A 13,804-nucleotide genomic window follows, 5' to 3' on the forward strand; every position below is an offset into this window, starting at 1 on the left:
TCTCCATGTACTCACATATAGCCATATACTGATGTGAAAACTGTGTTTCTTACTCAATGAAACAAGGTTGTTTCTAACTGAAAAAAAAATAAAAATGTTTGGTTTACAACTCTCAGGATCTAAAGCAACGCCTGGGCCACAGACTTCAGCTCACGGACTTGCTAATAAAACCTGTGCAGAGAATTATGAAATACCAGCTGTTACTAAAGGTAAAGTGATGTTGAGATGAATGAGATGTGTTAACAGATACTTTTTTAATTATTGTGGATGCTTTTCCACCTTTCTCCCAAACAGAACCCAGATTTGTAAGCAATGCCATATGATTATATTCTGAGTATATTGAGATTGTTATAAAAACTGCAATAAAGAGCTTGGGCAGAAATTTGCTTTTTCTTTTAACAGTTAAAGGCCAAATGTTTAGACCGTGGAAATGTTTAGGATTCATACTAATGTCGTATGAACGGGAGAGGGAACTCTCAGCTGTTTTCAGATGTTTTCATCCCAACTTCTCCATCTACACCTGCAACCATTTTAATATCACATAAGTGTTTACTGAAGAGCAAACTTGTGTAACACACAGGTCATTGCCTTAATACATGTTCTTGTACAAGCTAAATCAAAATGGTGAATAACTCTTAAAAACAAAATCTTTAAAAACAAAATTTTTCTAAGTGTCTTCTGCAGTCTGTCGGATTCTGACAGAGGATAGCAAATTCAGATTTTTCTAAGATTTCTCTTTGCTGATTAATGAGAAAAGAAATATTACTTGATTTTTTCTCTTTTTCAGGACTTCCTCAAATATTCTAAAAAAGCTAATCTTGACACAACAGAACTAGAGGTACTTGAGACATTTTCTCTTAGTGATACGAATTCTCTTAACTCTCAACTTCTCTTGTTTTGACAGAGTCACTTTCCTTTTCTGATCTTCTTGAGAATGTGATTATAAGTGTTTACTTCTTGCATTTCTGCTCTAAAGCAACCATATTAAATGAAACAAAATTTTAATGCAGCTAACTCATTTGGAAAATAAAGCTTTGACTTTTTATTTGTCTTGAACAGAAAGCTGTAGAGGTCATGTGTATAGTACCAAAACGGTGTAATGACATGATGAATGTTGGCCGCCTGCAAGGATTTGATGTAAGTTGGCTGGAGTTTTGCTTAGAGCTTTTATCAGATTCTGTAGAAATTAGCCATTAATGTTGTGGGGAGAAATGAGGTAGAGTTCTTCCTCACTGGTACAGAAAGCAGTGAATGAAGAGTCAAGTTTTAGTCCTTCCAAGGACTTTTTCCTGGGAAGCTTGATCTGCTGTGTCAGTAACGCTAGGGAGGTCCTTTTGCAAAATCTAGGAAGCACTGGTGTTATTACAGTTCTCTTGTTGACTAAAGGCTTGCAAAATAGCAAAATAAAAGTTACCAGCGAGGGAGTGGACCTGACTTCAGTAGTGTAGACAAACGAGGAGTCGTTAAGGTCTGTAATGTACCTGAGACAACTGTAGCCCTTGTCCTTGTTTTGTTAAGTCTAGAAGAAATGGAAATTGGCTATTGAAGCAGTATGCATCAGCCAGACCACAGTCACATGTTCTACTTGCAAAGCACTTTATATTCCGTGATGCAGGTATGAACTTGAATTCCTTGCCTATCCAGCACCCTGGAAGCCACTGGAAGAATATATGAGCAACTGCTGGAGTTACTTAGAATAGAGAACTGAAAGCCTTAGTGTTAGGTGCCCCAAAGTGCAGTATGAATTGAAAAGGGTGGAGTGGATTTTTTGTGGGGTTTTTTCCTTGATGGTGTTTGATTTTTTGAGAAAGGGCACAAGAATGTCTGGTGTGTAGGAGGAGTAATGAATATATAATGGTCAGTGACACTTGGAAATTGGGAAATACGCAAAGCTATTTGGCATGAGCATCTGCTCAAAAAGGTTGATTGAGGAAAGAAATGAAGAACTGCACTAAATGTGTTTCTGCTTGCTTCTGTGTTTAGGGTAAAATTGTAGCCCAGGGTAAGCTCCTGCTCCAGGACACATTCTTGGTTACAGACCAGGATGCGGGACTTCTGCCACGTTGCAAGGAGAGACGGGTCTTCCTGTTTGAGCAGATTGTCATTTTCAGTGAGCTGCTAGATAAAAAGAAAGGTTTCTCCATGCCCGGATTCTTGTTTAAAAACAGTATCAAGGTAACTGTTGTGTGTGAGTCTTTGTGTCCCCTGCACAAACTCTGCTAAGGTAACAGTTTCTCATTCTGTGGGGAGTCACTAGAGACATCTAGATGTGCAGTCATAGAGAGCACAGTGAGACATCAGTCATTTCCTGAAACTGCCTCCTACCAAATTTGTTCTCTCTGATGATAAATAGAAATCTTTGGATCCCAGTACTCTGATGCTTCCCACGTGAAGCATATCAAAAAAGGTGCTCTTGCAGAAACCTGGATGAGCATTCACAAAGAGCTTATTTTCAGCTCTGTGCTGTGTGTACACCACACTGCAGACAGAGATAATAAGTCTTTATGTATCCTTTCTGATATCCAAATGTGTAGATAACATTTGTAAGTAGTGTGACCTTCTTAAATACGTCAGCTCTTTCTCAAACAAAAAGTGTTTTGCCCCACTGCAAGCTTTCCCTGAAACAAAAACTGATGATACTGGGGCCCACCAGTCCTACTCATGAAGTGTTTTGGGTGGACCCACCTTCCTCTAATTCACCACGGTGCTGTGCCTGGCAGCTGAGCCTCCTCTTAATAGCACTAGCTGGACGACCTGGTCCGAGGCATTGCTGGATCTGCAGCCTTTGGTGTGGGCCAGTGCCAGCTCCATAGCAGGCTCAGCATTTTAACTGCCATGAAAGGAAGTGAGGGATGATGGAGAACATTGGGCCATGTTGACCAGCTGGAGATTGCTCAGGCACAGTGTGTCAGTAAGATGTACACTAATCCTTAGTGTACTATAATCCTTCATTTCATAGTATTATTTTACTGAAGAAAAGAATGGTTATCATTTGAAGACCTGACTCTGAGCTCCCAAGCAAGAGATTCTAGAGGTGTATTTCTCATAAAATACATAAAGAAATTATCTTTTTTTCATGAAGGTGAGTTGCCTTTCCCTGGAGGAAAATGTGGACAGCGATCCATGTAAATTTGCACTAACATCAAGAACGGGCGATGTCACGGAGACCTTTATTTTGCATTCTGCCAGTCCAGGAGTCCGCCAGTTATGGATCCATGAAATTAACCAAATTTTGGAAAACCAGCGCAACTTTTTAAATGGTAAATTATATTTTTTCACTGAAAGTTCATAATTGAATGACTTTTCTCTCATCTGTTGTTTCTTGGCTTTGAAATGTTTTGCGAGTTTCCTTTTTCCCGAGCTAATACAGAACAGTCGGGGGATATGTGCTGCATTTCTGCTGCAGAACAGATGCTTGCATTTATTATAAGAGTGGTAGTCTGAATTAACATGGTGTTCTCTTGGTGAAATTTTCCAAATGTTTTGTGGGAGTGAGTCAAGATTGGCACCATCCGTTGAGGTGGAGAGCTTGTGTACTCCTTTTAAGCAAATTCAAGCATTTAAAGGCTAAACCCAAGCAGAATTTCAAGCATCTATTCAGAATATGTTTTGCTTATGTTATTTTGATGGCCATTGTTGTCACATCTTACTGTGGCAACAGTAGTCAGATTCTGTAGGAGAAAAGTAGAAGGGTGGTAGTGTCTGCTCTGACACTAGAAGGTGCTTGCTGTATTTTTATATTTATCATGTGTTGCCCCAATGTAGACTTCTTTAAAAGAGGTATAATGAATAGAACAACGAGCTGAGAATTTGGAGTCGCACTTGTTTTTTCCCAGCTTGGCTGCTGACTGACCATGTCATCCTAGAGGAAAACATTCCTTTTTAGTTTCAGATTTTTTTTTATCCTTAGTAGAGGTATATCTAGCAGGTCATGCAGGTGGGATATAGAAAAGTGACTTGAGGTCTACGGCATGACCAGCATTGCTAAGGAAATACATTTGCACAGCACTCCCCTTTTTGCCAGTAAACATGTCTGTTTTAAATTGTTCCTGTTCCCCTTTCCTGCCCTCTTTCCCCGATCACCTCCCCTCCCGCCCCCATTGCAGCCTTGACGTCCCCAATCGAGTACCAGAGGAACCACAGCAGTGGTGGAGGTGGCAGCGGGAGCAGCAGTGCTAACAGCAGTGGCCCCAGCAGCTGTAGTGGCATCCCCAGCTCCAGCCGTAGCCGGCCATCCCGGATCCCCCAGCCTGTCAGACACCATTCCCCAGTCCTGGTCTCCTCTGCAGCCTCGGCCCAAGCAGAGGCAGACAAGATGTCAGGTATGTCCATTCACAATCTCTCCCTGCCACACTACAACACCTCCTTAGAAACTGGCCTAAGCCAGCCAGACAGGCACCCTCCCAATGCTGAGCCAGACGGTCCTCAGAGAGAAGCTGAGCAGATTCCCAAGATGAAAGTTATTGAAAGTCCCAGGAAGACAGCGGGAAACATTTCTGGCTCATCTGATGGAGCCCAGAAAGACTCACGTGGAAGCTCAGAGGACAGTCGAACAAGAAACAGCATAGGATCACTGACGCTCGGGAAGCCAAGGCCAGGAGCCATCTCACCAATGAACTCTCCTCTCTCCACGACTTTCCCTGCTCCTTTTGGCAAGGAAACCTTTCCACCCAGCAGCCCCCTGCAGAAGGGCTCCTTTTGGAGCTCCATCCCAGCATCCCCTGCCAGCCGCCCTGGCTCCTTCACTTTCCCTGGGGACAATGACTCCCTCCAGCGGCAGGGCCACCGCCCCCCTCAGCAAGGACACAGACCGCATGAGCACATGCTCCTCGACCAGCGAGCAGTCAGTTCACTCCACCCAGAGTAATGGGGTAAGAGCGGAGCACCTCTGTCCTGCGAGCTCTTCTAAAATCTTCCCATGCTCCCTTTCTGTGCGTTGCCATCATTCTCTGTACTAACTTCTGGCTCTCCGGTGCTGTACTGCTCTGAAATAATCAACTGTTCAAGTGTCTTCTGCACATTAAAAAACCAAGAGTGTCTACTTCTTTGTGTATGTATACGTACAAACATGGCTATGTATACAGACACAAAAGCAACTGCTAACATTAGATGCAATTTCTGCCTCTGCTGAAAACATAGATCACTAGGCTGATACCTACTAACTTGCTCTCCTTGCTTCTTTCGTCTCTAATTTGAAGGCATATAATTAACATGCTGAAGCGTGGCAGCCAGAGCACCTTTGGGTATGCATTGCACCAGCACTTAAATCTGACTTCAAGATTTTGGCAGATTGCCTTGGGGCTTTTTTCCCTTTCACGCACAAATTCGCCACCAATGTCCTGTTGAGTTTTAACTTCGTGGAGACATCTACGTTCCCTGGGCTGCTTCATTTATTTTTTTTTATTTATTTCCCTCCCCTCTCAGCCTTAGTTGTTGTACAGCATTCTCTTTTATATCCTGTGTCTGATCAAAGAAGCTTCCTGCAATCCACACAAAATAGGCCAACAAAACCTAGCTAAGATAATCCTCCTTCTACTACAACCAAAACAAATACCTGCTCCACTTGTCTTTTCTCATTTGTAAGAAGAACTGGTTTGGGGTATCTGGAGATTCAACTTCTTAGTACGTACTTGGCGTCTTTGTGCGGAAATCTGGGGTATCAACAAAATCCACGTTCTCTGTAATAACATCCACCAGGAAATGCAACACGGCAATCAGAGGGGCATGTGCAAATATAAGGCAAATACAAAGCAAAAATGTCAAGGCACTTGCCATGGATGTGGTAGGCAGGCTATGGTGCCATTCTTTTTAAACTTGCATTTGATTTTTCTCTCACTAAGCATTGTGTTCACAAATGTTTGTTTTTCCACTCTCTCACCAATCGTATGCAGTACCAATTTTGCAAATCACCTAACTTGCTGGACCTTTATTTAAATGCATGAGTTTCTTTATAGAACTGTTTAACACACAAAGCTTTCTTAATTTCTTAGTTCTTACACTTACTTTTATAATAGCTTCAGAAGAAAAAATTATGCTTTGCATGTTTTGTACTTTTATCCCGATCTTCCTTCAGCTTTTTATTTGCTGTTTATCTTCAGTCTAGCAAAATGTGATGTAATGTACTGTAATATCTGGGGTAATTAGAGTATTTCACAATGACTGCATAGTGTGTGAATCAAGGGGTATTTTTTATATGCAGGGGAAATTTGCATAATATTAATTCGGGTTGTTCCATTACAAAAAGAGAGAGGGAAAGATGGGCTGGCACTGAGTTTTCAAAACATTTGGATTTTGATACTATCTCATCAAAGACACCACTGTTTGCTTTTGTCTCACTGTAAAAAGTAATACTGGAATGCATGCCTTCTGCTTCACAACTGTGTGTCTTTTGGTTTGGTAACTGAGATGGGCCATAATTCCTCATTTATAGCCTCATTTCTAGACCAATCAGCAGGATTTCACACCACACTGAACAGGCTAAAGGAAATGGGCTGTGAAGGTTTATTTTGATTTAGCAACTTGTGTGTGTATATAGACATGCACATATGGGTATGGTCAATTACTTATGGAAAAGTTACTTCTAAGAAGAAGAATAAGTAATTGGTTTTTCTATATAATATATATGTATGCAAAATATATATTTGCCATATAATAATCCTGGTATTCCAGGAATATGGGAGGATTTTTCTACGTTTTGTTTGTAGAGCCTCTAATCCTGTAACTGAGGTCAGTGATGACCAGCAGAACTTGGCAGTAGAAAAACATTAACTGTGCAAGAATAATTACTTCCTTGCAAGGCAAAAGAAAAGAGTATCGTTCTCTGGTGAGAATGGATTCTGATATAAACACATTCTCAAGAACATTTGTCACTTAGTAGCTACTAGACACTTGTTTATTTAACAGCTTTATCTGTCCTTGCTGAAAATAAGAAATATTCAGAATTTAATATGATCCTTCAAGACTTAAGTGTTAAAAATAAATGTCAGCTCTGCAGTTACACAAATTCTGCTGCCTGCGAAGAAACAGTATGTGCAGAAATAGTGTGTGGGGCAAGGTTTGGGGCTTAGGTTGTTGTGCAACTTCCCTCCATATCCCTCTATAAGCAGATTTTTCTGAATAAAGTTGTTTTTCATCTAGCTAAAATAAAGTAACAAGTTGTAATCTTAATTTAAATAATGACTGAAAATGAGATTTAATTAGTTTTTTGGCAAACTGCTATTCCCTAGACAAATGAGTTGTCTCACTGGAAAAGCGGAATCTGAATTTAATGTACATATCCTTTAGTAGAGGTACAATCCAGGATGAGATCTTTGTCTCTGAGGTAGCATTTGCTTCATCATCCTAATAAGGCAAAAAAAAAGGACTTGAATCACTCAATTGAATATAACAGTCCAGCTAGAGTAAAATGTAGTGTCACTGGAAACCAAGCATCAGTGTTCTGAACATGCTATGAATGAGTAATCTGAGACTGTCCCTTTCCAAATGTCTTGGTTTCTCAGCCAGAGTATTCATAAGGAAGCACAGGCATAGAGGGATGGAATGACTTGTTCAAGGCCATTAGCAGATTGGAAGAGAATGTGGTTTTAAGGGTTCCTGGTGCATCATGCTATCTATCCACTGACCCCTGCTGCATCTCCTCAACACTGAGGGAATAAATACTTGACAGTTTTGAGAAAAAAGATGACACTATTAATCCTGTGTGCCAGGTTTCCGCTTGCTGCTAGCACATACATGGTGCTAACATGTGGTTATGCTATATAAGCAATTGGAGACTCCAGCTGCACCTGGGTACTAATTTCCTTCTTCAGCTCTGCTACTACTGAGCAATAGTGAGCCCTCATTGGTGATGAGTGACCTGAAACAGTTTAAAGTAAGGACAGAGACCAAAGAAAGGCACACACTCATATATGCCTCATGCCACATCATTAATAATAATTATAATTAATAGGCCATCCACTTTGGTTTTAACTTGTTTCAAGAAGTAAATAACTTATATGAGGGAGTAGGTTGCATAGTCTGCTAATAGATTTCACAGTTCCATTTATCACAGGCAGAATGCATGCAAATGGACAAAATAAGTCTTACTCTAAGAAAGATAATAGTTTTCAGTGGATTCCTGGTCAGGAGAAGGCTTTTTTGCTCTAAAAGTACTATAAGTTTTAATGTACAACTGATCAGCCATAATTAATTTTCCACAAATGCTCAGTGAGGAAATAAATGAAATCATGAACAGTAGTTGAAAGTGTACCATAAACAGCTAGCAACACTCAGCTATCATAGTCACTAATTAGTTTGAAGTGAGGTTTGCATCTTTATTCTGATAGTTTAGTGGGCCTGTTTTCACCAAGAAATGAGTCATTTCTTATTTCAGTGATTTACCTCATCCTGTGCATTTAAAGGAACAAACCTGATCATACAGGTTGAACCAGGAATAAGCCTTGTGTTTTTGAGACAGTCTGTCAAAAGCCTGTTTTATTCTTTTGTACCTTGGCATGTTTTGTGTCCAGACGGCTGGTGTCTGAGATCTGACGAGTAATGCTAGGGAAAACTATATGTATTTTTCATTGTTGGAATTTCCAGTATTTATAAGGTAACTATTATGGTTTTGAAACTGTGCTTAGAAGACCATGAAAAACTGTCTTACATGTTCGTACTGTAGTTTTGTTGCCTGATGAAGATGCAAGGTTCAGTGTCTGAACTTGAAAAAAAGATGAGTTGAGATGTATGTATAAACTCACTCTTAGTTAAAGGAGACAGTCTTGAGTAAAAGTAAAGGGAATAAATTTGTGCAGCAGTGGTACCTGAAGATATTCAAAAATCAAACTAATTTGCACAAGATAAATAAGCATGGGCCATCTTTAAAAGAGAAATTGTGGCTCTTTGCCTACAGTTTAAGCTATGTGGATTATGCAGGTAATGTAGCAGGCCAAGAACAACCTGTCTTCTTAATGAACTTTTAACTTGATTCTCTCTTTTTTCTCCCCTTCTCTCTGCTTCTGATTGACGCTTGCAGAGTGAAAGTAGCAGCAGTAGCAATATCTCCACCATGCTGGTGACACACGATTACACGGCAGTGAAGGAGGATGAGATAAATGTCTACCAAGGAGAGGTCGTGCAGATTCTAGCCAGCAACCAACAGAACATGTTTTTGGTGTTCAGAGCCGCCACTGATCAGTGCCCCGCAGCTGAGGGCTGGATTCCCGGCTATGTCTTGGGGCATACCAGTGCAGTCATCATTGACAACCCTGATGGAACCATCAAGTGAGTGCCTGTGTGTGTCTGGAGGGGGAGGAGGAAGAAAGACTTCCAATTTAGGCAAGGCTTGGAACCCTTTAACCCAGGAGTTGATGTGATCATTGAGAAATGAGCGAACAACAAGCAGAGTGAGTGCTCGAGAGGTCCCTTAGCCAACTTCAAAATAGAAGGTAGTAAGAAAGATCCCAGAAGCACGTTTTCTTTACTTAGAAAGCTGTAATAGCCCAGTCTTCTGGGAAAAGAATGCCTGATGTAAGAGCAGCAATAGTTACTGGTTTATTTAATAGAATGAGTTACCAGTCTAGACACCTTTGTCTAGGAAAACAGCCAGGGAATGTTTGTTCAAGCGAAACAAGATTTCAGAGTTCCTAGGCCTCTACTTTGAGCTACAAGCCTGTTGAAAGTGACTGATCTCTCTCAGATCTGCAATGGAAGAAAGTATATCAAAGTTCTTAGCTCTGAAATTTTATGTAAAGCTTCTGTAGGCTGTATTTGATATGCATTTCATACCTATCATTGCTCACTTTGATTGACAGGTTGTGTTTTCATATAGAAAGTTTACGATTTCAAGCAATGATTTCAAGAAAAAATGAGCTGCAGACTAATGTTACTAGCTTGCTTACTGTTTTAACCAAGGGTGACATCTCTGATGGAATACTTCATGTGTTTCATTTCACTGTTCTGCAATACAATGAAATAACATTTTGTCATGCTTTTCTGATGACATTTCAAAGTAGAGTGTATAGCACATAACATGGAGTTGAAAAAAATTGATCCAAGTTTCACATTTGGTGTTCAGGAAGTCAACGTCTTGGCACACAGCACTCCGTTTAAGGAAGAAATCTGAGAAAAAAGATAAAGACGGCAAAAGGGAAGGCAAGCTAGAAAATGGTTACCGCAAATCCCGAGAAGGACTTGCAAACAAGGTTTCTGTAAAGGTAAGTGTTACAAAGATCTAGTAGTTTCTAAAACAAGTTGTGTTGGGATTTCTTTAAAAGCAGCTTCTGTCAGAATTTCACTTGAAGGAATCAAACAGTGGTTTTAATGGACAGTCTTTGACAAATCTGAAAGCAGGATGTTATAATCTTTGAATCTTCAAGCATGATAAAGCAAAAAGATACTGCAGAAGGAGTCGAGCGGTGCAGAAATGCTGGTGTTCAGATATTTCCTGGATTTTGTGGGTACAGCTAACTTTGACCAATCACTGTACTTGGTTTTCTACCATTCTTGAAGTTATTATAAGGTTATCAGGACATTAATTCTGTAATTTCTCCTTTCCAGCTTCTCAACCCCAATTACATTTATGATGGTAAGTTGTTTTAATTTTTAAAAGTTGCAGTAAATATAATTTGTTTAAAACATTATTTGCCTGATATGAATTATGTCAGGAACTGAGTGCTTTCTATCAAAATATACATAGGCTGTTTTTGGATGAGGTAGAATTTAATATGTCATATTTATACTTTAAGATGCAAGGAACACTTTTTTGTTTAGAAGTCCAAACTAACATAAAACATGAGGACCATATGATGTATTCTGTATGGAGACTGTGTGGCAGTTGGGCCTTGCTGAACTTGCAAAGTAACAAGTGCAGCAGTTGGAGCTGTTTCATTTTTAACCTTGCACCCTAGGGAACATTCAGGTCCTCTCCAGTGCAGAGGCTGATTAGGACAAAGTAGCCCTCTGGGGTCAGAGCTAAACTGGGTTTTTAGATCAATACACAGAAGCAAACTTTCTGAGTTTCACTTGTTCAAAAGGGAAAGGACTACAGTGCCTCAGTGGATAAGGTGTTTCATGTTCCCTTTTGTAAACTTAGCTGGATATAAAGCTAAGCTAGCTGAGTGCATTGTTAAGTACTTTTCACTGTAGAGTTTCCTCAGCTTGCCATAAACAGGGTGTTTGGTTCACCATGGTAGGCTTCAGGGTTATCTGTGGCACAGCAGTAGTGCTGTGTCCAAGTTTATGTGGGGAAAAATCCACTAGCTCTGTAGAGCCCCAGCAAGCAAGTGGCCTAACCACGGATGTGCTCCAAGGGTAGAGGGGTAGATACATCTTGGAAAAGTAAAGTTACCGTATTACTTTGTCTAGTAGAAAAGAGAGAGCACAGGGAATAGAAATCAAATGTATTAACTCCAGTTGACCTAATGCCATTAATTTTCTTCTTCCAGTTCCCCCCGAGTTTATAATTCCATTGAGTGAGGTAACATGTGAGACAGGAGAGACCATCGTGCTTAAGTGTAAAGTCTGTGGTCGCCCCAAGGCTTCAGTTACTTGGAAAGGTCCTGATCATAACACACTGAGCAATGACGGTCATCACAGCATTTCGTACAGGTACAGTAATTTGTGTAGCTTTCCACAGGAACTGCTGAATCTTAGCTTGTATTTGCACACCTGGTGTAGGACAGCTTTTGGCTTTGAGGCATGAAGATAGGGTGACCCTCAGAAATGTTTCACAGGTGAGATTTTTCTAGAAATGTTGTGTAATTTCTGTGTATGACTGAGATACCAAAATGTCCTATTCAACTGATTTTTAAAAACAAAAGAAAATTAATCTGCTATTTCTGATTAGCTCTTGCAGAAGCCATTGTGTTTCTGTCACACAGACCTGCTCCTTGAACCAGAACAGTATGTTGTGACATGCCAGTTCTGTGACAGATCCTGCCAGTCCCTTATTTCTGTTAGTAGCTTTCATATCACACTACAGTATTTTGCAAAGAGAAGCCTCTGGTTCCTACTGATGTGGCAGTGTCACTCATCATTGTCAAAGTATGGAAATTTAACATTTTTGTCTGGTTTTGGCTTTGCTATAATAGAACTTAACAGACTGGTAACTGAAACACACAATTTATAAGAGAAACTGCATTATTTTGGAATGGGAAACTACATATTGAAAAAAAGGTTTTTTGCTGAAAAAACAATCTTTTATTTACAAAAAATATTGTTTAATGAGTAACTTCAGTGTGAAGAAACATCTTATTTGTGAATTATGCTCTTAATTCAGAATGAAGGGCTTTTTTTGTCAAAACTTGACAGCATGTCATACTGTTTCCCTTTTGTGGGTAGACAGAGGCATTGTGACAGCTTTGCTACTGCATCCAGGGCTCTTGTGAGACATGAGTTAGATTTGTTAGGTTTAATTCACTGTATTGATTATTGTTACAGAATTCAATTCAGTAAATCGTGTTGGCTGTGGCTGAGAGATTTTTAGAAATAATTGTGAAATGTTCTGTGACCTGGGAAGGGGGTCATCTTCCTATGCTCCTAAAACTTACATTCTTTTTTGTCGCTGAAATTAAGTTGTGGGATGAAGGCCATGGCAAATAATTTTTGGTTCAGTCAAATGACTTACAGTAACTGAGACGAATCCAAAAGAAAGTAATAAGAACAATAGAAAATCTTGAAAATATGCCTTAGTGTGGAAGAACAACACAATGTTAGCATTGTTCTGAGCCTAGAGGTGAAAAGTGTTGGGAGGACTTGCCAAGTACTCACATTTGTAAGAGACTTTTGCAAATAGAATTATCTGTTCTTCATGTCCATGGCAGATAGTCACCAGAGTACTAGAAATTAATTGCATACAGAAGATTTAAGTAGACAGTTAAAGACAAACCACCAAACAAAAATGGTGGTTGAACAGTGAGAAAGATAAGGAAGAGTTGGCGGAATCTTGCCCTATGGTCTTACATAGCTTATCACTGTCTCTGCCCTGCAGCAGAGAGAAATCCTAAGTCTGTTTTTGTTTCCTCCCATCCTCATTCTCACAGATTCTGAGGTTTCCAAAGCTGTGGTGAAGTGTGCCTTTTTTATTGAAGGGTGAGCCCTCTCTTAAAAAGGGTGGATGCTCTGAAGTGCAAATGTTAGATAGCTGCTATTTGCTGGGATGGAAATGAACCTTTCAGAAAGTACAGTGATGAATGTTTGTCTCGATATGGCTTCTCATAACTTGAAGGAGATAGAGGAAGCAGAAGGAAACAGGGGAAGCACTTGATTTTTCAAACACAATGAGAGCCTGGCACATGCTAGACCGTGTGTCAGTGGGAATGTTGTTCTAAAAACCTGTAGGACATGCCAAGATACTTGATAAGCACAAAGTGCTCAGATTCTGGTAGACACTTGTGATATGGCAGGAACAGGGTTAGTAATGTTTGTCCAGAGAGAGAGTGGAGCTGGAGAATAAGTACAAACAGTATCAATTTAAGTTTGTCTGGTTTTCATAGCTTAAGGTCTGCAAAATTAATGTAGAGTTAATGGCTGATGTTGTGTTTCCCAGTGACTTAGGAGAGGCTTCGCTGAAAATCATTGGCGTCACTGCAGAAGACGATGGTATCTATACGTGTATAGCTGCAAACGATATGGGTTCAGTTTCATCTTCCGCCAGTCTAAGAGTTTTAGGTAGGTCTGTCTCTTTGCTTTTTTAAAAAACCTAATTACTTTCAAAGTGTCTGGTAGCCATAGAACAGTAAAAAGCAAAGCTTGGCTCTTGGGCGTCCCTTTGTTAAAGGAATATCATAACAAACTCTTTCACCTCTGATATATTGCCTGTTCCAGC

The 13,804-nt window shown here is 40.1% G+C and overlaps 1 protein-coding gene across 1 annotated transcript in view; it reads left to right on the plus strand.

Annotated features, from left to right (window-relative positions):
- Positions 1–102: 102 nt before the first annotated feature.
- Positions 103–13,804, plus strand: part of LOC103799238 (triple functional domain protein-like) — a gene marked incomplete at its 5' end in the record, with an annotated part of 19,301 nt that continues 5,599 nt past the window's right edge. Inside the window, 11 exons of the mRNA XM_009071543.1 lie at positions 103–209; positions 788–838; positions 1,060–1,137; positions 1,984–2,175; positions 3,083–3,260; positions 4,107–4,843; positions 9,014–9,261; positions 10,055–10,193; positions 10,537–10,564; positions 11,424–11,598; positions 13,526–13,647. Coding sequence (XP_009069791.1) covers positions 103–209; positions 788–838; positions 1,060–1,137; positions 1,984–2,175; positions 3,083–3,260; positions 4,107–4,843; positions 9,014–9,261; positions 10,055–10,193; positions 10,537–10,564; positions 11,424–11,598; positions 13,526–13,647 — 2,055 coding nt within the window. The remainder of the gene's footprint in view (positions 210–787; positions 839–1,059; positions 1,138–1,983; positions 2,176–3,082; positions 3,261–4,106; positions 4,844–9,013; positions 9,262–10,054; positions 10,194–10,536; positions 10,565–11,423; positions 11,599–13,525; positions 13,648–13,804) is intronic.

The sequence above is a fragment of the Acanthisitta chloris genome, unplaced genomic scaffold (genome assembly GCF_000695815.1).
Source record: "Acanthisitta chloris isolate BGI_N310 unplaced genomic scaffold, ASM69581v1 scaffold36853, whole genome shotgun sequence".
NCBI classification, from domain to species: domain Eukaryota; kingdom Metazoa; phylum Chordata; class Aves; order Passeriformes; family Acanthisittidae; genus Acanthisitta; species Acanthisitta chloris.